Here is a 26,794-nt window from a genome sequence, read left to right on the forward strand (position 1 = left end):
TACAATGACTGGTTACAATGACTGAAGTACAACTTGTGTACAATGCGTATGACAGCTGATGTACAATAGCTCTTGTCTTGCCAGATGTACTGCAGCAAATGGACAGACTCAGGGCTCTTCTATCACCTCCTAACAGACCCACATAGCCCAGGTTATGCCAGGTATGTCTCAGGTTGGCTCAGGTTGTTGTGGGAGCAGGACATTACTCACTTGCCAGAAAGACACTTACTAGACAGGCACTGGCCCAAATGCCATTTGTCCCAAATTCATTTGTCCAAATGGACAACCCATGTTTCAGGCCCACCACCAACCCATGTTTCAGCCCCACCCCCAACCCATGTTTCAGGCCCACCCCCAACCCATGTTTCAGCCCCACCCCCAACCCATGTTTCAGGCCCACCACCAACCCATGTTTCAGCCCCACCCCCAACCCATGTTTCAGGCCCACCCCCAACCCATGTTTCAGCCCCACCCCCAACCCATGTTTCAGGCCCACCCCCAACCCATGTTTCAGGCCCACCCCCAACCCATGTTTCAGCCCCACCCCCAACCCATGTTTCAGGCCCACCCCCAACCCATGTTTCAGCCCCACCCCCAACCCATGTTTCAGGCCCACCCCCAACCCATGTTTCAGGCCCACCCCTAACCCATGTTTCAGACCCACCCTCAACCCATGTTTCAGCCCCACCACCAACTCATGTTTCAGATCCACCACCAACCCATGTTTCAGACCCACCACCAACTCATGTTTCAGCCCCACCACCAACCCATGTTTCAGACCCACCACCAACTCATGTTTCAGCCCCACCACCAACCCATGTTTCAGACCCACCACCAACTCATGTTTCAGATCCACCACCAACCCATGTTTCAGACCCACCCCTAACCCATGTTTCAGCCCCACCACCAACCCATGTTTCAGCCCCACCCCTAACCCATGTTTCAGCCCCACCACCAACTCATGTTTCAGCCCCACCACCAACCCATGTTTCAGCCCCACCACCAACTCATGTTTCAGATCCACCCCTAACCCCAGTTTCAGCCCCACCCCTAACCCATGTTTCAGCCCCACCACCAACCCATGTTTCAGCCCCACCCCCAACCCATGTTTCAGCCCCACCACCAACTCATGTTTCAGATCCACCCCTAACCCCAGTTTCAGGCACAGGAGAAAAAAAATGTTTTTTCATTGTTTTAATGAGTCCATGTATTTACCTGTCTGTTTTAACAAATGTCGCCAAAAAAGACTTGTGTAAATATTTTTTTCTCCAGAGTAAATGGACCTCTATCAAACAGCCCAACATTCAACTGGGCCTTTCAGTGCCCCATGGCCAGTCCCATGAATCCTCGGACAAAGTGTGAGGTCTGGTGAAACCTGCTGTATCTGACCAGTGGGTGGGCTGAGTCAGTAAAGAACCTGATTTGGGACAAACTTTTGGTTGTGTCAACAAGTTGTTTTGTCAACTGTTGCAAGCTTTGAAAACTCTCATCTCTTGTACAGACCACCATCTCAATCATGTGATACACAGATCATGTGATACACAGATCATGTGATACACAGATCATGTGATACACAGATCATGTTGTACATTGATCATGTGATACACAGATCATGTGATATGTAGATCATGTGATACACAGATCATGTGATACACAGATCATGTGATACACAGATCATGTGATACATTGATAAACAGAGGACCTGGCCTGGAAGGCTTCAGATTTTTCCTTTGCCTTCTGGTAATTTTTTTTTCAACACAGAGCTAACCTTTAAGCAGAAGTTGTTCTCTCTCTCCCCTACATACACACATACAGACGGTTGTTGGCAAGAAAATTGCTTTTACAAGCTGCAGATATGATGGAGGCTTGAGTTTTGTGAAATCTGCTTGGATCATGAGCTGCTACTGATGGCTACTGCTTGTCCATTCTTTTCTATTGATGGCAAATTATTTTAGTAGGGTTATGGCTCTTATCTAAAGTCAAAAATTGAAAATTTGAGAGGGAAATTGAGGAAAACTTTTGCAGTGTGAAAGTTTGAAAATCAGAAATGAATGACTTGAGTCAATGTTTGGTTGAGTACCTGAATAATTCTCTTTGAAATCAAGGGAGCAGTCATTTGTTTCAAGTCATGTTTGAAACCAAGGGAGCAGTCATTTGTTTCAAGTCATGTTTGAAACCAAGGGAGCAGTCATTTGTTTCAAGTCATGTTTGAAACCAAGGGAGCAGTCATTTGTTTCAAGTCATGTTTGAAACCAAGGGAGCAGTCATTTGTTTCAAGTCATGTTTGAAACCAAGGGAGCAGTCATTTGTTTCAAGTCATGTTTGAAACCAAGGGAGCAGTCATTTGTTTCAAGTCATGTTTGAAATGATAATCCATTGCCCTCTGAGACGCCTTTATGAATTGTGCATGCTCCTGGCCTTTATAACTAGTACACATCATGTTACAACACATCATGTTACAACACATCATGTTACAACACATCATGTTACAACACATCATGTTACAACACATCATGTTACAACACATCATGTTACAACACATCATGTTACAACACATCATGTTACAACACATCATGTTACAACACATCATGTTACAACACATGTTACAACACATCATGTTACAACACATCATGTTACAACACATGATATAACATAATGTTACAACACATGATGTTAAAGATGACGTTACAACATATGATGTTGTATATAATGTTTCAAGTGCCTATTTTATTATGTTCACATAATGTTCCTTGTTGTGTGCAGTTGTTTGATTTACTTTTTTCTTTCTTAGCAACCTCCAAGTCCTATTTTTCAATCTTTACTAACTTTTCACTTTTAAAAGCTTTTTCTTCATTTTCTAACTGCCAACATCAAAACAAATTTCTGTATCTGTACAAGATACACTGTCAGCCAAAATTGCAAAGAACTATTCATTTGTGTGGTGTAAATATTTCTTGTATATTCATGTATTAAAGGACTAAATGCTGAACTGCCATAATGTCAGGTCAGTCTGTTAGATGCAACACTGATCTACAACACAACCCAAACCTGCAACAATGCTCTGGTCAAGATGATTCAACCCATTTTGTCTGGTCCAACAAAACATCTGAAGTCGTATTCTAGTTGACATAAAGGGAGTAAACAAAGTTTAGAGACCCAACAATGAACATGAGGATTAGCTCAGCTATACACATACAAGCATATACGTAATGTATACAACACTAATAGATGCCTATTATTAGTATTTTCTGTAACTAGCCTGTATAAAATAAGAATTTGGTCACAAAATTTTACTACACTCAGCAGTTTTGCCACCGCTTAGTACATTTTTAAATGTCAAGTCTGAGAGAAATCTACCATTCCATTCTTTAGTTCGTTATTTCTTGTATGTTGTTCACACTTGACCTAGTGCACAGATAACTGCACTAGTGCACAGATAACTTCACTAGTGCACATTTGGAATAGACCTGGCCAGGAGCTGCAGATATTGTCCATGTTTGATCTGCACTACCATTTCTTGCTGCAGATATTGTATATGTTTGATCTGCACTACCATTTCTTGCTGCAGATATTGTCCATGTTTGATCTGCACTACCATTTCTTGCTGCAGATATTGTCCATGTTTGATCTGCACTACCATTTCTTGCTGCAGATATTGTCCATGTTTGATCTGCACTACCATTTCTTGCTGCAGATATTGTACATGTTTGATCTGCACTACCATTTCTTGCTGCAGATATTGTCCATGTTTGATCTGCACTACCATTTCTTGCTGCAGATATTGTCCATGTTTGATCTGCACTACCGTTTCTTGCTGCAGATATTGTCCATGTTTGATCTGCACTACCATTTCTTGCTGCAGATATTGTACATGTTGATCTGATTCTTGTATAAATCCCCAGCCTAAAATTGTAATAAAACTCTGCAGCAAGTCCGGGTGTCAATGTACATATACTTTTGTATCTTTAAATGTAATTATTTAACAGTTGTATAATCTATGAGTTCTTTAATATAAGACTTGACAAAAATAGTGATACATTGTCTTTGAGATGTGATAAAAGTGAGTGATGTGACAAAACAGTCATATATTGGGACAAAATTGTGATAGATTATGGCTAATCTGACACGGCAAACATTGCGAGTAGTGTGGCCATTTTTCATACATTGTGACAAAATAATGACAGCCTGTGGTTGGTTACTAATGCAAGTGTTTTGTGTACAAGATCAAAATAGATAGCCCACTTGTAAATTTGTTTTAACAATTGAAATTATTTTAGCATCAAGAGGTTGGCCATCATGAAGGATTTAAAAGTTTTATTTTTTATTTGGTTGTTAAATAAAATGTTTGTTGTATCCCCTTTGTTTCTTCTGTGGCGATGTCATAGACTGGAGTTCTAAAATAGGGGTAGTCACTGACAGTTTCATACACTGGAGCTCTTAAATAGGGAAGATCACTAGCTGATAAGTGACGTGCACAAATTTTGCCAAGCCTATTTTCATCTAGTTCTGGTCCAAGGATCTACTTGTTAACCTTAGAATGTTTTTGTCAACATAGATAAATGGCCTTTTTGTTTTCCCTCCTAGGATGTAAACATAGATCCACCATTTTGTTCATGTAGTCATGTGACCTGTCTTCCACAACGAACATGTACATAAGCACCCACCCCTAGCCGTCTTTAAAATAAACATCTGCCTCTCGAGTTTCTTGTTTCTGTAAGCTTGTCCGATGTTTGTGTGTGAGTGCATGTGTGCTCAATATGTAAATTAGAAATGTAAGAACGTGATCGTTTAATTATATACAGTATATATTATTATATGAAAGTATGTCTGGGTGTGTCAGTTTTTCTGTATAACTACACCTCATCCTATCGTTATGAAAATGTGCAAAGTTTAAAATATTCATGTAGAGTTTTCTACAGTAACAAAAAATGGAGGGGAGGCGCCCAGAGTTGCCCAGCGTGTATCTTAGCACCTGGGATACGTTGATTGATCTTCTCCTTAATTTAACCACCAGACAGCATCAGCCGGCTATCGTATGCCCCGATACGCCCAAATTTCCACCTTGAGCACTAATGACGCCAACGTTAAAATATAGAATTGCGCCTTATTGGGGGGGGGGGCTACTATAATGGTTAACTATATCGAACCAGACCAGTTCGTGTGGGCTGCACTATAGCGCCTACGTTCGTTTTAAATAGTGACTACGAACTTGTGCTTGTACTAAGCAAGTTAAAAAGAAATGTATTGATTCTCTTAATTTTTATTTAAAAACGGCATACAGTCTACTAATAGAAATAGATATGCCTAAATATGTAGTCACTTGAAACCAGTAGAGGTCGGAGAAAGTGAAATGTTTTAGTGATATGTTTGCCGTTCACACAATTCTTTATTCTATTTTTAAAAACTGATTAAAAATCTTGCCTATAACCAGAGTTGCAATCCGCCGTAATGTTATATAAAGGAATTTTATCAAGGAATTTTATGGTATCACTCCCGGTTTATTTCATGTGACTTTTTTCCAACAATCCATAAAACTGACGCCCTTACTTAAATTAGAGTTTGGTATTTTATCTCAGCTCTCAAGTATGCCTGAGTTTTTTTAGTCATTCCTTTGGCGGAGCACTTCCCTCCCCCTGACGCATGTCTACCGCGCCCCACCCCCTTTTTTCCCCAGCAACGAAATATAATTTGTGGAGAAAATTTAACTCAGAAAGAAACACTATGTCTGAGTTACTTTCCTTTGTTCGGATTCAAGAAGGCGGTGCCTTCACTTCCCGCCAAAGCTGGTGGCCTGCGGATGTTTATCTTCTGCACCGGATGTTTCTTTTGATCGCCTGATTGGTCAACATTCCTCGTGAATTCCTGAGCAGTTCTGGCAAATTTTAAAAGATCCAAATTTCCACCAATGGACACCAGCGAGTTGACGAGAATCCTTATCGTAGTGTGGTTGACATGGAATAAAAATGTGCTTTTACTTTTTAGAATTAGGACCGTAAAAATAATAACAAATTAAGCTCAAAATTAATTCAGAAATGCTATAAAAGTTGCGGATCCAGAAAATTTGAAAATAGTTTGTTGAGTTTAGTAAAGTTTAAGGCTACATTTCTATTTATTTTCATCAAGCCAAAGTTATAACACGATGTTTCACTTTCGTAAGACAAACATTGATTGGCTGTACAGGAACTCTGTGATCGATTTCTGACAGTCCCACTTTATAGTTTTTTTTTGTTTACAAAACTTTGCAGATCAAGTTTTTAAATAACAATGCAAATTTAAACCCATTACCTAGTTTTTTTTTCTTTAGCTTACAATGTCTACAATAAAATTTATGGCGACCTATTGAATAGCAGGATGCCATTGTTTATTATGTCGCCATTACATGTGAAAACCAAATTGTTTTTGCTTTTTTTTTTTATTTAGTTACCGAAAATATTAAAAACATCAAATACATCCAATCTTTAGTAAAGTCTGAAAAAAACCAGACAGACAGGATTTTATAATCATCTCTATACTACTAAAACTCAACTTTGTTTACATGTTTGAATATTTATTTGTTTGTCTGATTTACTACTGGAGAGAATCTGCCATATGTATAGACCTGTAAATAGTATGTAGGTAGAAAACAATTATTCTTTTCAGACAGACTGTTAATCACAAATTTATTTAAGGACGTTAATTAATTTATTCATTGGTAGATTAACCACATTAATTTTAAAAGTTTCAAACAATAGCTTTATTTTGACTGAATAGTGACGTCACAATATTTGTTTACTTTTTACTACAATAAAATGGCGGCTTCTATCGAAGAAGATTGTGTTCCCATTCCAATGTTTAACGCGTTCTAAAGCTAATTTTCTGTCGGCTATAACTTTAACAATACTTCCGTTTGCTGTATTTATTAAGTTCCAACACTTATATCAATTTTCAACTGTCTTTTTCATTTAGTTTTATAAAAAATTTCTCTAGATCTACAGATCAGCTGTAGGATGACCCTCGAAACCCACAGTTATATAAGTAGATAACGGGTAGTCTAGTATTAATTGCAACTACGCCGTGCATGATTTTTAAATTAATTTATGGGCCTTTCAAATACCTTTAAGACTTTTCTCGCTGGCGTCCATGGCTGATTGGAATAATTGGATATTAACTTTGTTATTGATGGATGGTGACGTGGACCATCGAGAGAGGAGTTTTGAATGTCATTATATATATATATATATATATATATATATATATATATATATATATATATATATATATATACAGTGCTACCTCAAAATTAATCAAACATTATATCTATACTAATAGTTTCGCTGTCTGTCTGACAAGAACGCTCTGTCTGACAAGAACGCTCTAGAGAAAACACAAGCAATTTAAAAACATGCATAGTATTTCGAAAAACGAAGTATGACGTGGACACATTTAGCGCACAGAGTAGAAAATAATCTCAAGGCGGAAAGTGCACACAGTAATATAATGACGTCATTGATTATCGCGTAAACATTGAATAAAAAGGAAATGTTGTCTAATCTAAATGGTTTGCGTGAAGAGTTTCTTGCATACAATTCTTCGGGTAGGGGCGAAGCCCCCCCCCCCCCCTCCGCGTAAGAAAGTCTGAGCCCCCCCCCCCCCCCTCCCCAACTCAAAAGAAATTTCCTCATCGATACTCTATAATAAAATTACCGCCTAATTAATGTGTCTAATCTAAAAAGTGGTTTTCTTGCAATTTCTTTAATGAAATTCTTCGGGTAGTGGCTAAGCGCGACACCAGTGTTTCTTTCAGACTTTTTCCTCCCCGGAGAGGGGTGGGGGTAATTGAAATTTTCGGGGGCGGGGGTAGAATTTTCGGGAAGGGGGGCGGACACTGGAAAAAGTATATAATTATATTTCGTTGAATGGGACGGTAGACATGATTTTTTTGGGAGTGGGGGGTGGGGGGTAGGGGATGGGGGGGGGGGGGGGGGGTGGTGTGTGTGTGGGGGGGGGGGGGGTGAGTGGGGGGTGGTTTTAATTTAGACTTTTTCCTCCCCGGAGAGGGGTGGGGGTACTTGAAATTTTCGGGGGCGGGTGTAGAATTTTCGGGGAGGGGGCGGACACTGGAAAAAGTATATAATTATATTTCGTTGAATGGGACGGTAGACATGTTTTTTTAGGGGGGGTGGGTGGGGGGGGGGGTGGTGTGTGTGTGTGGGGGGGCTGGGGTGGGGTGAGTGGGGGGGTTTAATTTAGACTTTTTCCTCCCCGGAGAGGGGTGGGGGTACTTGAAATTTTCGGGGGCGGGTGTAGAATTTTCTGGGAGGGGGCGGACACTGGAAAAAGTATATAATTATATTTCGTTGAATGGGACGGTAGACATGTTTTTTGGGGGGTGGGGGGGGTGGGGGTGGGGGGGTTGGGGTTGGGGGGTGGTGTGTGGGGTGGGTGGGGTGGGAGGTGGTGTGTGTGGGGGTGGGTGGGTTAGTTTTAGTTTAGAGAAAAGAGACAGCACTATCAACCTAGCGCCCGGTGTATCCTTCCTCAACGGGCCATTTTTCTCGTAGTAACATATAAGTTCAATTCTGTTCGGTAAGTTACCTTCCGCAAAGTTTAGGGGTTAAGTGTAGCGTTATCAATTAGTAAGTAAACGAAGTGAAACGCCTACACTGGGCCCACACCTCCATCCTACACTGGGCCTACACCTCCAACCTACACTGGGCCTACACCTCCAACCTACACAGAGGCGTAGCGGGGGGACATATGTCCCCGGGCGCCGACCTTAGGGGGGGGGCGCCAAATTGAAAGTTTGAGGAGGGTGCAAATGAAAAGTTCAAGGGGGAGGGTGCAAATGAAAAGTTTGAGGGGGGGGGTGCAAATGGAAAGTTCGAGGGGGGGTTCAAATCGAAAGTTTGTCCCCGGGCACAGGGAAGGGTCGATACGCCTCTTAACCTACACAGGGCCCACACCTACACTGGGCCCACACTCCCACCAGCATCTTACGTATTCTTAAGTCGGCTGATCAAGGAAAATACATGCAATAATAGTAATAATACCAATTGATTTCTTTGAATTATCATATATATTTCAAATTTAATTTTAATGGTGAAAATTACTTGAGACTAATTTGACATTCGTGCAATGTTACAGAACGAGGTACCACTATATATATATATATATATATATATATATATATATATATATATATATATATATATATATATATATATATATATACTAGGCATGCTGCCCAGCTTCGCTTAGGCTTTCAAAAACATTGAGAATTTGAATGCTTAATTAATTCGCCCGAGGGTCGGTCTACGACCTCAGGAGTTCTGAAGAGGTTCCTTCGTGGACAATTTTTTTTTCGATTTATAGCTCATATAAGGCGCCGGTCAGTCGAGGTCTGTTTTGACCCCCTCATCGTAGACCTTTAGGCCAACCGGCACCGGCCCCCGTGTTCTGTCGCCCCAAGGCAAGATCCTGCCAAATTTGAAGCGCCTGCCGCGCCGGGTAGTGCCCGACGTCGGGCACCCGACAACTTTGCTTCATATCTATATATATAATTCTCTTCTGGGAGACGCTCGAAAACAAGCTGTAAACGCGCTCCCTACCACCCCCACCCCTACATGGTCTGGTGAGCTGTTGTTCACTCTAAATGTTTACAAACAGAGCCGGGTTTAGTGACGACTATTAGGGGCAGATAATTTAGTTTGAAACGATTTTAAGTTTGTTTTAACGGAGGGGGGGGGGGGGTATCGTCCTTAACGAGCTACTTTTAGTGTTTTAAAGCAATATTTTCAGTGGCCGCGTTGGTACTGTTGAATTCACAAATTATGAATTACTGAAAAGTAGAAAAAACAACAACTAAATAGCGGCGTATGATATGCCGCGGGTCGGCTCGTATTATAGAGATTAGCAAATTGCATAGATAAACAAAGATTTCCAAAGTAGTTCCTTTCTTTATAGTCTAAAATAGGAAGATTCACATATAAAAAATAAATAATAAATTAGGTTTGACTTGGAGTGTCTCGATCCAGCACCACCTGTGTGGTATCAAGTACACTATCATCTCAGCTAATTAGGTACCTTTTGAAATATGGAGAATAAAAGAAATGTTTAAAAAAAATAACTTACGCGATAAGCCTATTTTTTCAAATTAATTTATTTTTTTACCCAAAATTAGCCAGTTTCATTGCTAAACAAACAAAGATTTCTATAAAATATTTAAGTCCTGAAAAAGTTTATTATAGAAATTTATTTTTGGAATAGATTCTACAGTAGATAGAGTCAAAATCTAGATCTAGAATAGTTTAGCGACGTAGCGTCTACGTCTAGTTTTTGCGTAGATTTAGATCTAGTCTACATCTAAAATCTCTAGATCTAGAATCCAAATAGATAAAATAATTTTTTTAAGTTTAGGCCGAGAAAATCGTATTGTATACATTTCATAGCGTACATAGATCTAGCTCTAAATCATATTTGAATGAAATATTCATTTTTTTTATTCTAAACTCGGAAGATGACGTCATCAGTTTCGTGCTTTTTTTTTTAGTGTAAACAATAAGTGACGTCATTGTTAAATGCGTTCTTGTCCCAAGTTTAAACACTTTTCCGGTTGCATAATTAAAATTGTTTTTCTACATTCGAATACGCCTTTATTTTTTATTTTTCTTCTTTAAATAAAATTGTGGTTATACATTTAAATCTGTCTGTCCGCAAAATATTTTCGCCGGACATCACATCAGAAACTGCAGATGAAGAACTTTATACGGACTTTTGTTGAAAATAATATGTTAGATGTTTTAAATGTATAACCACAATTTTATTTAAAGAAGAAAAATAAAAAATAAAGACGTATTCGAATGTAGAAAAACAATTTTAATTAGGCCCATGCTAGCCGGAAAAAGATACGCATGTGTGCAATGGAGAGAAACTACGACTTGCCATCGCTTCGATGTTTTCGATGGTACTGCGCATGCGTGCGTTTACAACCACAGAACCCTAACCCCAATCCTAGCCCTAATCCTAACCCTAATCCTATCCATAACCCTAATCCTAACCCAGTAGCGTAGCGAGGGGGGGGGGGGGGGGCGGGGGGGGGGGACATATGTCCCCGGGCGCCGAGCTTAGGGGGCGCCAAAATGGGTTGGAAAAATAAATTGAGAGGTTGAGGGGGGTGCAAATTGAAAGTTTGAGGGGAGGGGGTGCAAATCAAAATCTCGAGGGGGGGGGGGGGTTGCAAATCGAAATCTCGAGGGGGGGGGGGGGTGCAAATCGAAAAGTTTGTCCCCGGGCGCCGGGAAGGGTCGCTACGCCTCTGTCCTAACCCTAGCCATAGGTCACTGCTTGTAGTGCTTGTATGTATATATCTATAATATAATCGGGCAAGTAGTGTGTCAGTCCTTCCTTCCGTCATCGCTATAGATTTTGGAACCATAAAAGTAAACATCGCACCATGTAGTGCTTTGCAGTGCAGCGCATTGTCTTATTATAAGTATTAGAGTAGGGTTTGTTTATATAACGACATAGAGCTATTTTATAATTTCCACTGTGTTTACTCTTTTGCATAACTTAAAGAAAATATTAAATATACACACACGGCTAAAACATATTAAAAGTATCAATGTCAAATATCATTTTCGTTTATATTCCCAGAAAAAAATGGATACATTTCAATAACATAATAACAGTACGGTAGAAAAATCAAATTAATATAATTCTTTTTTCTAATTTTGACAAAAGAGGTAATTAAAAAATACATTAAACTCACGCTAATAAAAAATGTGAATGCAAATATACGGTCGTCATAGAAGGAATTAGTGTTGCAATAATATAATTAGCAAAATGTCAATGCCAATTATCCGGATGTGTAAGAGTAAATTATTGTTAGAAAATTATAATTAGCATGGATTGATAAAAGGCAATCTTTTATTTATTTTATTCACTGAATGTAGGCCCTACTGTTTATTACTTATAATTACTTATAATTTTTAATCAACTATTCAGCACTATTATAGACGCGTCATCACGTTCATTAGGTGCGCAATGGTTTTAGTTATGAAACTCTATTGTAAATTTTTAAAATTTAAAGCACTGGAAAAAAAAATGCGTGACTGGATAAAGTGAAATATTGTAGGTAAAACACGGATATTTTAAATACTGCCTATTATTTATACTGTTTACTAATTATTATTCTATCTTTCGGTTTGCGGATTTGCGGACAAGCTAGGGGTTTTATAGGAGAGGCTTAGCGAGGGGGGGGGGCATATGTCCCCGGGTGCCAACCTTAGGGGGCGCCAGAGTGGGTTGGAAAAAATTGCGCGAGGGGGGGGGGGGTGGAAATCGAAAGTTTTAGGGCGGGGGGACAGGGGTGCAAATCGAAAGTTTGAGGGGATGCAAATCACCGGAAAGGGCGCGATTTGGCGCTACGGGCTAGACTGTGAGCAATATGCCTATATGATTGCATTTAAATTGTGTTTGTTATGAGTGTTGTGTTTGTTTTTTCGTTTGTGTTTTTTTTTTGCGTTCGTTTGTGTTGTGTTTAGTTTTGTTCTGTTCCCAAGTTGGTACATTTAAAAAAGATTTACCGTGGCGGAGCACGGGATGCAGCTAGTATATATATATATATATATATATATATATATATATATATATATATATATATATATATATAATATATATATATATGCCTATATATATATATATATATATATATATATATATATATATATATATATATATATATATATATATATGTATATATATATATATATATATATATATATATATATATATATATATATATATATATATATATATATATATATATATATATATATATATATAGGCCTATATATATATATATATATATATATAGGCCTATATATATATATATATATATATATATATATATATATATATATATATATAGGCATATATATATATATATATTTATATATATATATATAGGCCTATATATATATATGTATATATTTATATATATATTATACTAGCTGGCCAGGTCCTGCACTGGCCTCTGTGAAAAACCTATCTGTAATGTAAAGAACCTCCCCAGGATTATCCTCAACAACTTCCCAAAGATTCATGGCGATCGGATAGATAGATAGGGCCTATCTAAACATACATATACTATATGTCATGACGATCGGATAGATAGATAGGGCCTATCTAAACATACATATACTATATGTCATGACGATCGGATAGATAGATAGGGCCTATCTAAACATACATATACCATATGTCATGGCGATCGGATAGATAGATAGGGCCTATCTAAACATACATATACCATATGTCATGGCGATCGGATAGATAGATAGGGTCTATCTAAACATACATATACTATATGTCATGACGATCGGATAGATAGATAGGGCCTATCTAAACATACATATACTATATGTCATGGCGATCGGATAGATAGATAGGGTCTATCTAAACATACATATACCATATGTCATGGCGATCGGATAGATAGATAGGGTCTATCTAAACATACATATACTATATGTCATGGCGATCGGATAGATAGATAGGGCCTATCTAAACATACATATACTATATGTCATGGCGATCGGATAGATAGATAGGGCCTATCTAAACATACATATACTATATGTCATGGCGATCGGATAGATAGATAGGGCCTATCTAAACATACATATACTATATGTATGTAAATGGTTCATTACTCAAGCAAGGCTGATGACGTAACTTAGAGCGTGAGTTGCGTCAGATATTGAGTCACAAATCCCGGCTACCTGAGCAGACGATCAGTGTGTGCCCCACATGCACCTGAGCTAACACATCACGTGATCTGTACAGGTGTGGTCTGTGTTGTTGGCGGTGTGATGTATGATGTGTGATGTTCGCTGTATTCTGCTTGTAATGCCATAGGATTGATAAAATAAACAAACCTACATAGAATTTTTATTTTATTTGGATCAATAGACTTCACTGTGGAATATTTAAATGAAAATATCAAGTCGTTGGATCATAAACATTATTATAGAAATCTGTTTTTAATCAAGTTCAATTAGTTAAATCAACATTCGTTCATTCTGTTAAATATTGAAGGCCCACATTTATCAACATATGGCACAAAATTCATATCAACAAGCGATTGCGTGGAAGTCACTGTACACACGTCACATACACAGCACACTATAAAACACTCGTCACACAGTGCACACAATCACACACTAGCACATTGATTGCACACAATCACACACTAGCACATTCATTGCACACAATCACACACTAGCACATTCATTGCACACAATCACACACTATCACATTGATTGCACACAATCACACACTAGCACATGTCCTTCAGTGACGTTACTTCTCATCTAGAACTAGAGAATCGTGGGCACATAATTTTATTTCTTGAGTCATTTCTTCATGCATTGACGTCACTACAACAAGAGTGGCGTCACTTCGAGAGTGGCGTCGATACAACACACCAGACACATATACACATACAACAGGCGTCGATACAACACACCAGACACACACATAGACACATACAACTGTTGTAATTTTTGCGCTCTTCAAAAGAAAAAAAAACCCAACTATAACTGGGTCAGACAGACGAAGGTTCTGGTGGCATTTTTTTTTTTTTACATGGCCGCAGCCTGGTTCTAGATAAGGTTGGACAGACAGACAGACACAAGGTTGGACAGACAGACAGACACAAGGTTGGACAGACAGACAAGATTTGAAAGACTAAGATATTTAGTTGTACACTCAAGTGGGGCTAACTAACCCTACTGGAGGAGAGAAGCCAGCTCAACTCACCGGTCACATGTGCGAAACAAGTCGGGTCAGGTATTTGTATTAAAAAAAAAACCAACAAAAAACCTGAGTGAATGCTCAGTCTGTTGAAAATGGTCTGACGTCACACTACATACAGATCATCAAAGTTTCTTCCATGCATCTCCTCGTGGGGAGTGGGGCGAAGAAAGTCTACCGCTCCCCCCCCCCCCCCTGAACGAAATGGAATTAATATAGAAAAATATATTATACTTAAACAGTGTCCGCCTCCCCGGAAAAAAGTGCTGGCGTGTCTGTGTACACGGGCGTGCTGGCGTGTCTGTGTACACGGGCGTGCTGCCGTGTCTGTGTACACGGGCGTGCTGCCGTGTCTGTGTACACGGGCGTGTCTGTGTACACGGACGTGCTGCCGTGTCTGTGTACACGGGCGTGCTGCCGTGTCTGTGTACACGGGCGTGCTGCCGTGTCTGTGTACACGGGCGTGCTGGCGTGTCTGTGTACACGGGCGTGCTGCCGTGTCTGTGTACACGGGCGTGCTGCCGTGTCTGTGTACACGGGCGTGTCTGTGTACACGGACGTGCTGCCGTGTCTGTGTACACGGGCGTGCTGCCGTGTCTGTGTACACGGGCGTGCTGCCGTGTCTGTGTACACGGGCGTGCTGCCGTGTCTGTGTACACGGGCGTGCTGCCGTGTCTGTGTACACGGGCGTGCTGTGTACACGGGCGTGCTGTGTACACGGGCGTGCTGCCGTGTCTGTGTACACGGGCGTGCTGGCGTGTATGTGTACACGGGCGTGCTGGCGTGCTGTGTACACGGGCGTGCTGCCGTGTCTGTGTACACGGGCGTGTCTGTGTACACGGGCGTGTCTGTGTACACGGGCGTACTGGCGTGTCTGTGTACACGGGCGTGCTGGCGTGTATGTGTACACGGGCGTGCTGGCGTGCTGTGTACACGGGCGTGCTGCCGTGTCTGTGTACACGGGCGTGCTGCCGTGTCTGTGTACACGGGCGTGCTGCCGTGTCTGTGTACACGAGCGTGCTGGCGTGCTGTGTACACGGGCGTGCTGCCGTGTCTGTGTACACGGGCGTGTCTGTGTACACGGGCGTGTCTGTGTACACGGGCGTACTGGCGTGTCTGTGTACACGGGCGTGCTGCCGTGCTGTGTTGAGACTTTTGAAAGCACTCAGAGAGTGAGAAGAGCCCAATAACACAGAGTCAAGCAGACTGCGATCGTGTGAGACTTGAGACTTCCGGTCGAGTTCTTCGGTCTGCGCATGCCCACTGGTGCCGAACCGTAGGGCCGGGCGTGAATGTAAGGGCCAAGGCTGAGATCCGGTTGGTTGCGGGTGTCGTCTGGTAGGTCATTATCAGCAGACGACAAATGTGGATCCCTGTGGCTGACGTGTGGATCCCTGTGGTTGACCCGTGGATCCCTGGGGCCACGTGTGGTAGGTGTGGTACTGATGGCGAGATCAACGTAGTCTATAATGGCTTCAACTTTATGTACATCTAAACGGTCACGTGACACTGATTCGTCTGTCAGTGTGTCGTCTGTCAGTGTGTCGTCTGTCAGTGTGTCGTCTGTCAGTGTGTCGGGAAAATCAATAGAGATCTCAGGCAGGTCCTCATCAGACCATTGGCCAGTTGTCCCCTCCTCTGGTTCAGAGGTTCGGGGTGGTTCAGGGGTTCGGGGTGGTTCAGGGGTTCGGGGTTGTTGACGAGGTTCAGGAGTTGGATCAGGGGTTGTGTGTGGTTCACGCTGTGGTTCAGGGGTTGTGTGTGGTTCACGCTGTGGTTCAGGGGTTGTGTGTGGTTCACGCTGTGGTTCAGGGGTTGTGTGTGGTTCACTCCGTGGTTCAGGGGTTGAGTCGTTCGTTTGTATGGGGTCGTGAGTCGATGGAAGTTGAGTGAATGGAGTGGGCGGCGTCTCTGTGGGTGTGGCTCTGTGTGCAAGGTGTGGGCTGTGTGTGGGTGTGTCTCTGTGTGCGAGGTGTGGGCTGTGTGTGGGGGTGTCTCTGTGTGAGAGGTGTGGGCTGTGTGTGGGGGTGTCTCTGTGTGCGAGGTGTGGGCTGTGTGTGGGGGTGTCTCTGTGTGCGAGGTGTGGGCTGTGTGTGGGGGTGTCTCTGTGTGCGAGGTGTGGACTGTGTGTGGGTGTGTCTCTGTGTGTGGGTGTGTCTCTGTGTGAGAGGTGTGGGCTGTGTGTGGGTGTGTCTCTGTGTGAGAGGTGTGGGCTGTGTGTGGGTGTGTCTCTGTGTGAGAGGTGTGGGCTGTGTGTGGGTGTGTCTCTGTGTGAGAGGTGTGGGCTGTGTGTGGGTGTGTCTCTGTGTGAGAGGTGTGGGCTGTGTGTGGGGGTGTCTGTGAGGCTCCCACCGTGAAGCCCCCACAGACTTGAAGTTTTGTGTAGACTTGGCCTGGCGTCTTCCAGAACAGAACTAAGGTCTATGACGTCATCAATGACGTCATATATATGGGTGGTCAAGAATGGACGTGGCACTGTAGCAGCCGGCGGCCAGTCGGGTTTGTCCGTCCATGGCTTGTCTGTCTCATCTACAGCTGATGGCTTGTCTTCACCTGAATTTTCTTCCTGCAGAATCTCAAAAATATTTTCAATCATATCAATACTTGTAAACGTTTCATCACGATGGCCTACATCCACATGGCCCACATCACCATGGCCCACATCCACATGGCCTATATCCACATGGGCCACATCACCATGGCCCACATCACCATGGCCCACATCACCATGGCCCACATCCTCGTGATCATGACCTTTCCCGCTGATATGTAGGTCAGGCGTGCGTGCCTCTCCATCACACAAAACTTCCTGTGTGACGTCAGAGAGGCGAAACGTCCGGTCAGCGATGTCACTTTGACCCGGGAAGAAACAGAAATTCTGGCTTAAAAAAGTCTGGAACTTGTCCGTCAGCCAGGCCATGTTGCAGGCGCAGGGGAAGACGTTGTGTGAGATCTCGGGGAGGGAGCTGGCAGCAGCCAGAAGCTCCAGGCTCCCACCCCCGTCAGCCTCCACCCTGTTGCCCAGGAGACGGAGCTGGCGGATGTTGGAGGCCTGCAGGAAGCTGCCCGCCCCCAGCGCGCTGATGTTGTTCCCCTCCAGCACCAGCTGCCCCACGTCTGCCAGCCTAAAGAACGCCTGCGGGGCCACGGCGCCGAAGGTGGAGCCGGTCACCTGCAGCTTCCTGACCCGGCGAATGTCGGCGAACCCGTGCCTGCCCACCCGGCCAAAGACGGAGTCGGAGATGAGCAGGCTGGTAATGTCGTGCAGGCCGCTAAAGCTGTCCGGCTCCACGATGTCAAACCTTGATCCCGATACAGACAAGAGGTCCAGATTGTTTAACCCTGGAGATGAATAAAAAATTACAACTGCGGACAAGGCTAATGGGCAGCTTAAAGTGGACAACTTAATGAGGACAACTTTATGTGGACAACTTTATGAGGACAACTTTATGTGGACAACTTTATGAGGACAACTTTATGAGGACAACTTTATGAGGACGACTTTATAAGGACAACTTTATGAGGACAACTTATATGGACAACTTTATGAGGACAACTTTATGAGGACAACTTTATGAGGACAACTTTATGAGGACAACTTAATGAGGACAACTTTATGTGGACAACTTTATGTGGACCACTTTATGAGGACAACTTTAAAGGACAACTTATGTGGACAACTTTAAAGGGAAAACTTAATGAGGACAACTTTATGAGGACAACTTATATGGACAACTTTATGATGACAACTTATGTGGATAACTTTATGAGGACAACTTATATGGACAACTTTATGATGACAACTTTATGAGGACCACTTTAAAGAGACAACTTAATGAGGACAACTTTATGAGGGCAACTTTATGAGGACAACTTTATGTGGACAACTTTATGAGGACAACTTTATGAGGACAACTTTATGAGGACAACTTTATGAGGACAACTTAATGAGGACAACTTTATGTGGACAACTTTATGTGGACCACTTTATGAGGACAACTTTAAAGGACAACTTATGTGGACAACTTTAAAGGGAAAACTTAATGAGGACAACTTTATGAGGACAACTTATATGGACAACTTTATGATGACAACTTATGTGGATAACTTTATGAGGACAACTTATATGGACAACTTTATGATGACAACTTTATGAGGACCACTTTAAAGAGACAACTTAATGAGGACAACTTTATGAGGACAACTTTATGAGGACCACTTTAAAGGGACAACTTTATGTGGACAACTTTATGAGGACAACTTTATGTGCCTATCTACTCACCCCTAAAAGCGCCGCCCCTGACGATGCGCACGTTGACAGAAAACATCTCCAGGATCTTGAGGGCCGGGGCCATGGCGAGAAAGCCGGGACTCAAGTCCTCCACGTCACCTCTGGTCAGTGCCAGAGTGTGAGTCCTGCGAGGCAGCACCGAGAGGTCCAGCATTTGGAAGTCTGAACACGTGACAAAATCTTGGACGCACGTGCAGGCTATGGGGCATGACCACGTGACGTCCAGCAGCGTCATAAGGGCAGCTGTAGCCAGCCACGTTGTAGGGGTCATGGTCAAGCTGGGGGTCAGAACATGGACATGGTCAAGTTATAGGTCAAACATAGACATGGTCAAGTTGTAGGTCAAACATAGACATGGTCAAGTTGTAGGTCAAACATAGACATGGTCAAGTTGTAGGTCAAACATAGACATGGTCAAGTTGTAGGTCAAACATAGACATGGTCAAGTTGCTGGTCAAACATAGACATGGTCCAGTTGTAGGTCAAACATAGACATGGTCAAGTTGTAGGTCAAACTTAGACATGGTTAAGGTAGGGATGACTGCTGTCAAACATGCAACAAGCATGTAGCGGTTTTATGTCGACGGAAGATGTACGTGAGTCGCAACCGGAAGTCAAGTTTGAGCAAACATGAAGCAGACGTGACCTTACATCGCGCGTGTGTTCCACATGTCTGCAGGGTTGATCAAAGTAGCGCCTGCTTTGTTTTTGTAAGCTTTGTTAAAACCCGTGGCTGCTCGATTCAAAGTATATCTAGCCAGTGTGTCACGTGGGTGCTATATTAAGGTCAGGATGAGCTCAACGTCTGGAGCTAATTTAGCTCTGGAGCTAATTTAGCTCTTGGATGGTCACATGACGTCAAGACCGTTGCACATTTTTTGTTTGACAAATTATTCGTCTGCTGGTAGTGTAGCCTTTTTTTTCTGAAGGTGGTCTGTAGGGTAACGTGTTTGTCTGGTCTGTAGGGTAACGTGTTTGTCTGGTCTGTAGGGTAACGTGTTTGTCTGGTCTGTAGGGTAACGTGTTTGTCTGGTCTGTAGGGTAACGTGTTTGTCTGGTCTGTAGGGTAACGTGTTTGTCTGGTCTGTAGGGTAACGTGTTTGTCTGGTCTGTAGGGTAACGTGTTTGTCTGGTCTGTAGGGTAACGTGTTTGTCTGAAGGTGGTCTGTAGGGTAACGTGTTTGTCTGGTCTGTAGGGTAACGTGTTTGTCTGGTCTGTAGGGTAACGTGTTTGTCTGGTCTGTAGGGTAACGTGTTTGTCTGAAGTTGGTCTGTAGGGTAACGTGTTTGTCTGGTCTGTAGGGTAACGTGTTTGTCTGAAGTTGGTCTGTAGGGTAACGTGTTTGTCTGGTCTGTAGGGTAACGTATTTGTCTGGTCTGTTGGGTAACGTGTTTGTCTGGTCTGTAGGGTAACGTGTTTGTCTGGTCTGTAGGGTAACGTGTTTGTCTGGTCTGTAGGGTAACGTGTTTGTCTGGTCTGTAGGGTAACGTGTTTGTCTGAAGGTGGTCTGTAGGGTAACGTGTTTGTCTGGTCTGTAGGGTAACGTGTTTGTCTGGTCTGTAGGGTAACGTGTTTGTCTGGTCTGTAGGGTAACGTGTTTGTCTGAAGGTGGTCTGTAGGGTAACGTGTTTGTCTGGTCTGTAGGGTAACGTGTTTGTCTGGTCTGTAGGGTAACGTGTTTGTCTGAAGTTGGTCTGTAGGGTAACGTGTTTGTCTGAAGGTGGTCTGTAGGGTAACGTGTTTGTCTGAAGGTGGTCTGTAGGGTAACGTGTTTGTCTGGTCTGTAGGGTAACGTGTTTGTCTGGTCTGTATGGTAACGTGTTTGTCTGGTCTGTAGGGTAACGTGTTTGTCTGGTCTGTAGGGTAACGTGTTTGTCTGGTCTGTAGGGTAACGTGTTTGCCTGGTCTGTAGGGTAACGTGTTTGTCTGGTCTGTAGGGTAACGTGTTTGTCTGGTCTGTAGGGTAACGTGTTTGTCTGGTCTGTAGGGTAACGTGTTTGTCTGGTCTGTAGGGTAACGTGTTTGTCTGAAGGTGGTCTGTAGGGTAACGTGTTTGTCTGGTCTGTAGGGTAACGGTTTTGTCTGGTCTGTAGGGTAACGTGTTTGTCTGGTCTGTAGGGTAACGTGTTTGTCTGAAGGTGGTCTGTAGGGTAACGTGTTTGTCTGGTCTGTAGGGTAACGTGTTTGTCTGGTCTGTAGGGTAACGTGTTTGTCTGGTCTGAGGGTGACGTGTTTGTCTGGTCTGTAGGGTAACGTGTTTGTCTGGTCTGTAGGGTAACGTGTTTGTCTGGTCTGTAGGGTAACGTGTTTGTCTGGTCTGTAGGGTAACGTGTTTGTCTGGTCTGTAGGGTAACGTGTTTGTCTGGTCTGTAGGGTAACGTGTTTGTCTGAAGGTGGTCTGTAGGGTAACGTGTTTGTCTGGTCTGTAGGGTAACGTGTTTGTCTGGTCTGTAGGGTAACGTGTTTGTCTGGTCTGTAGGGTAACGTGTTTGTCTGAAGGTGGTCTGTAGGGTAACGTGTTTGTCTGGTCTGTAGGGTAACGTGTTTGTCTGGTCTGTAGGGTAACGTGTTTGTCTGGTCTGTAGGGTAACGTGTTTGTCTGAAGGTGGTCTGTAGGGTAACGTGTTTGTCTGGTCTGTAGGGTAACGTGTTTGCCTGGTCTGTAGGGTAACGTGTTTGTCTGGTCTGTAGGGTAACGTGTTTGTCTGAAGGTGGTCTGTAGGGTAACGTGTTTGTCTGGTCTGTAGGGTAACGTGTTTGTCTGAAGGTGGTCTGTAGGGTAACGTGTTTGTCTGGTCTGTAGGGTAACGTGTTTGTCTGAAGGTGGTCTGTAGGGTAACGTGTTTGTCTGGTCTGTAGGGTAACGTGTTTGTCTGGTCTGTAGGGTAACGTGTTTGTCTGGTCTGTAGGGTAACGTGTTTGTCTGGTCTGTAGGGTAACGTGTTTGTCTGGTCTGTAGGGTAACGTGTTTGTCTGGTCTGTAGGGTAATGTGTTTGTCTGAAGTTGGTCTGTAGGGTAACGTGTTTGTCTGGTCTGTAGGGTAACGTGTTTGTCTGGTCTGTAGGGTAACGTGTTTGTCTGGTCTGTAGGGTAACGTGTTTGTCTGGTCTGTAGGGTAACGTGTTTGTCTGGTCTGTAGGGTAACGTGTTTGTCTGGTCTGTAGGGTAACGTGTTTGTCTGGTCTGTAGGGTAACGTGTTTGTCTGGTCTGTAGGGTAACGTGTTTGTCTGGTCTGTAGGGTAACGTGTTTGTCTGAAGGTGGTCTGTAGGGTAACGTGTTTGTCTGGTCTGTAGGGTAACGTGTTTGTCTGGTCTGTAGGGTAACGTGTTTGTCTGGTCTGTAGGGTAACGTGTTTATCTGCTAGATGTAATTTAGAGAGGTATGGGAGCATTAGCAGCAGATCTTACATGCACGATTCTTCTAGGTCAATACTGTTCGGTAAATAATATAGGTCATTTCTTTCCGTCAAATGATGTAGGTCATTTCTAAATGTAAAATGATGTAGGTTATTTTTATTTGTTGAATGGTGTAAGTTATTTTTATTTGTTGAATGATGTAGGTTTTTGAGTTAAGAAAAAGGGTTTAATATTTTTTTCTGCATTAGCAGCAGTAACTCTACAAGTTATTATGTTCTATTAGTGCTAGGTCTTCTAAATACAACCGACCAGATTAGAATGTGATGTGTAGACAAGAAATGATGTGTAGTCGGCATATGATGTTTAGACAAAGTCTATAAGCATAGATTTTAGATAAATAAAACGAGAGTGATCTCCCCGAAACTTTCTCGAATATTCTAAAACGAGAAAAATGGCCCGTTGAGGAAGGATACAACGGGCGCTAGGCTGATAGTGCTGTCTCTTTTCTCTAAACTAAAACCACCCCACCCCCCCCCCCCACCCCCACACACACCCCCCCCCCCCCCACCTCCACCCCCCCCCCCCCCCAAAAAAAAAACATGTCTACCGTCCCATTCAACGAAATATAATTATATACTTTTTCCAGTGTCCGCCCCCTCCCAGAAAATTCTAACCCCGCCCCCGATAATTTCAAGTACCCCCACCCCTCTCCGGGGAGGAAAAAGTCTAAATTAAAACCACCCCCCAGTCACCCCCCACCCCCCCACACACACACCACCCCCCACCCCCCACCCACCACCCCTAAAAAAAACATGTCTACCGTCCCATTCAACGAAATATAATTATATACTTTTTCCAGTGTCCGCCCCCTCCCCGAAAATTCTAACCCCGTCCCCGAAAATTTCAAGTACCCCCACCCCTCTCCGGGGAGGAAAAAGTCTAAATTAAAACCACCCCCCCCCCCATTCACCCCCCACCCCCATCCCCCACACACACACCACCCCCCACCCCCCCCCCCCACCCCTAAAAAAACATGTCTACCGTCCCATTCAACGAAATATAATTATATACTTTTTCCAGTGTCCGCCCCCTCCCCGAAAATTCTACACCCGCCCCCGAAAATTTCAAGTACCCCCACCCCTCTCCGGGGAGGAAAAAGTCTAAATTAAAACCACCCCACCCACTCACCCCCACCCCCCCCCCCACTCACCCTCCACCCCCCACCCACCCCCCCTAAAAAAACATGTCTAACGTCCCATTCAACGAAATATAATTATATACTTTTTCCAGTGTCCGCCCCCTCCCCGAAAATTCTACCCCCGCCCCCGAAAATTTCAAGTACCCCCACCCCTCTCCGGGGAGGAAAAAGTCTGAAAGAAACACTGGTGTCGCGCTTAGCCACTACCCGAAGAATTGCATTAAAGAAATTGCAAGAAAACCACTTTTTAGATTAGACACATTAATTAGGCGGTAATTTTATTATAGAGTATCGATGAAGAAATTTCTTTTGAGTTGGGGAGGGGGGGGGGGGCTCAGACGTTCTTACGCGGGGGGTGGGGCTTCGCCCCTACCCGAAGAATTGTATGCAAGAAACTCTTCACGCAAACCATTTAGATTAGACAAAATTTATTTTTATTCAATATTTACTCGAGAATCAATGACGTCATATTACTGTGTGCACTCTCCGGATTGAGATTATTTTCTACTCTATGCTAAATGTGACCGCGTCATACTTCGTTTTTCGAATTACTGTGCATGTTTTTATTTTGCTTGTGTTTTCTCTAGAGCGTTCTTGTCAGATAGATAGATACACAGACAGCGAAACTATTATTATAGATAAAACTACGAGGTATGGCAACTCAGGACATAGACAATATTTGTAATCCATTTTTAATTACTTAAACTTTTTATAAAAGAATAGAATCTCTTTAAAAAAAAAAGAATTGCACACCAAGTGAACGCAAATAAAATGTGCATAATAGTGAGGGATATTATTAGTGCTTTATAAATTTACATGCGTTTTTTGAGAAATCGGAAATAGTGTAAATTAGTACTTCCGGTCAACGGAAATTACTCAAAATTTGACGGAAGGTAGAAAATTAGATCTTTTACTTACATGTGAAATTTCATTTATCTATCTGAAATAGTACTCACGTTATAGGCCTTTTAAAAATTCAAAGTAGAAAAATACCACTTCCGGTTATCGGAAATCGCTCAGTTGATCAGGATCTACGATTTTGATAAAATACTTAAATATGAAATTTCATCAACCTAGCTGTGACGGTACTCAAGTTATCGTGTTTACACACACACAGACAGACAGACACACACACAGACAGACGGACAAGATTGCAAAATTATGTTTTTCCGTATCAGAGAGGTGTAAAACGTCGAGATTTGTAAAATCTCGTTTTTTTTGTGTTTTTTTTTTGTACGATTACAAGACTTTCTCTATATTTCGTATATACGAGAAAGTAAAAAAAAATGAGAAGAAATAAGATGTGCAGAGAATTGAAGTATAGACATTTGATGAGTAAACATTAAGTGTGTAGACATTTGATGTGTAAACATTAGGTGTGTAGACATTTGATGTGTAAACATTAGGTGTGTAGACATTTGATGTGTAAACATTAGGTGTGTAGACATTTCATGTGTAAACATTAGGTGTGTAGACATTTGATGTGTAAACATTAAGTGTGTAGACCTTTGATGTGTAAACATTAGGTGTGTAGATATTTGATGTGTAAACATTAAGTGTGTAGACATTTGATGTGAAGAAAATTGATGTGTTGACATTTGATGTGCAGAAAATTGATGTGTAGACATTCGATGTGTAAACATTAGGGGTGTAGACATTCGATGTGCAGAAAATTGATGTGTAGACATTTGATGTGCAGAAAAATTGATGTGTAGACATTCGATGTGTAAACATTAGGTGTGTAGACATTTGATGTGCAGAAAATTGATGTGTAGACATTTGATGTGTAAACATTAGGTTTGTAGACATTCGATGTGCATTCGACATTAGGTGTGTAGACATTTGATGTGCAGAAAATTGATGTGTAGACATTCGATGTGTAAACATTAGGTGTGTAGACTTTCGATGTGCAGAAAATTGATGTGTAGACATTCGATGTGTAAGCATTAGGTGTGTAGACATTTGATGTGCAGAAAACTTATGTGTAGACATTCGATGTGTAAACTTTAGATGTGTAGACATTTGATGTGTAAACATTAGGTGTGTAGACATTTGATGTGTAAACATTAGGTGTGTAGACATTTGATGTGCAGAAAATTGATGTGTAGACATTCGATGTGTAAACATTAGGTGTGTAGACATTTGATGTGCAGAAAATTGATGTGTAGACATTCGATGTGTAAACATTAGGTGTATAGACATTTGATGTGCAGAAAATTGATGTGTAGACATTCGATGTGCAGAAAATTGATGTGTAGACATTCGATGTGTAAACATTAGATGTGTAGACATTCGATGTGCAAAAAATTGATGTGTAGACATTCGATGTGCAAAAAATTGATGTGTAGACATTCGATGTGTAACCAACTTACCCGTGTAGCTGGCAGACAAGATGTACTTGTGCTAAACCGTTTGTCTGTAGGGGAGCGGTAAATGTAGGCCAAAATCTTTTGCAGCGCTGGAATCTGGGCAGATTACGAGAGATGGGTGAACCATGAGATGGGTGAACCATGAGATGGGTGAACCATGAGATGGGTGAACCATGGGATGGGTGAACCATGAGATGGGTGAACCATGAGATGGGTGAACCATGAGATGGGTGAACCATGAGATGGGTGAACCATAAGATGGGTGAACCATGAGATGGGTGAACCATGAGATGGGTGAACCATGAGATGGGTGAACCATGAGATGGGTGAACCATGAGATTGGTGAACCATGAGATGGGTGAACCATGAGATGAGATGGGTCACTGTCAAATATATATATATATTGCATATATATATGGCAGTGATTTAAATCCTACCTTTGCACGTGACGTAGATGCTGGCAGCCAACAACTTGATTTGTTATCCTCGACACTGTCTCTAAACTTGAGCTCAACTTGAGCTAAACTTGAGCTCAACGCTCATCTAAACTCGTTGTTTAACTCACGACAGCCTCCTCTAGAAATTTTCTTTCACTCTTCTCACATTCCGCTGTCATGCAGACAAAAACAGTTTTAAAAACTGGCAGCTATAGCCTCTAAAAAAACGAAACAATTCAACCCAACCGGCTTACCTTCTGTAAGCAACGATTACTCGGTATCGATGTGCCAGCAGCCCAAGGTATGCGCCGGTCGAGTACGTGAGAGTAGATCAGAAAAGTTGCGG

The 26,794-nt window shown here is 42.4% G+C and overlaps 2 protein-coding genes across 14 annotated transcripts in view; one reads left to right on the forward strand and one right to left on the reverse strand.

Moving 5' to 3' along the window:
- LOC131956452 (endothelin-converting enzyme homolog) overlaps window positions 1–4,700 on the forward strand; it is a 97,789-nt gene extending 93,089 nt beyond the window's left edge. For all 12 annotated transcript variants that reach the window (XM_059320907.1, XM_059320899.1, XM_059320988.1 and 9 more), the window contains 2 exons: window positions 85–161; window positions 1,273–4,700. In XM_059320907.1, coding sequence (XP_059176890.1) covers window positions 85–161; window positions 1,273–1,372 — 177 coding nt within the window. In that variant the 3' untranslated portion in view covers window positions 1,373–4,700. The remainder of the gene's footprint in view (window positions 1–84; window positions 162–1,272) is intronic.
- Window positions 4,701–15,462: 10,762 nt separating this feature from the next.
- On the reverse strand, window positions 15,463–26,794 carry LOC131954638 (uncharacterized). 2 transcript variants are annotated; one of them, XM_059318420.1, is made up of 5 exons: window positions 26,703–26,779; window positions 26,449–26,620; window positions 26,015–26,107; window positions 19,076–19,362; window positions 15,463–18,135 (listed from the first exon to the last, which is right to left on the reverse strand). In XM_059318420.1, exons 4-5 carry the CDS (start codon window positions 19,353–19,355, stop codon window positions 15,959–15,961), a joined length of 2,457 nt encoding a protein of 818 aa, XP_059174403.1. In that variant the 5' UTR covers window positions 19,356–19,362; window positions 26,015–26,107; window positions 26,449–26,620; window positions 26,703–26,779; the 3' UTR covers window positions 15,463–15,958. The 2 variants fall into 2 exon arrangements, with proteins under 2 accessions (XP_059174403.1, XP_059174411.1); XM_059318428.1 differs by lacking the exon at window positions 26,449–26,620 and having other exon boundaries at window positions 26,703–26,794.

Source organism: Physella acuta, unplaced genomic scaffold, assembly GCF_028476545.2.
Source record: "Physella acuta isolate Inbredline_101_S28 unplaced genomic scaffold, ASM2847654v3 ptg000079l, whole genome shotgun sequence".
In the NCBI taxonomy this organism is placed as follows: domain Eukaryota; kingdom Metazoa; phylum Mollusca; class Gastropoda; family Physidae; genus Physella; species Physella acuta.

Bases quoted from the DNA above. Each gene is read 5' to 3' on its own strand.
- LOC131954638 (XM_059318428.1), bottom strand. From the start codon at position 19,355: ATGACCCCTACAACGTGGCTGGCTACAGCTGCCCTTATGACGCTGCTG. The intron at 18,136-19,075 runs GTGAGTAGATAG...ATTCATCTCCAG, and splicing joins CAGGGGCGGCGCTTTTAGGG to GGTTAAACAATCTGGACCTC.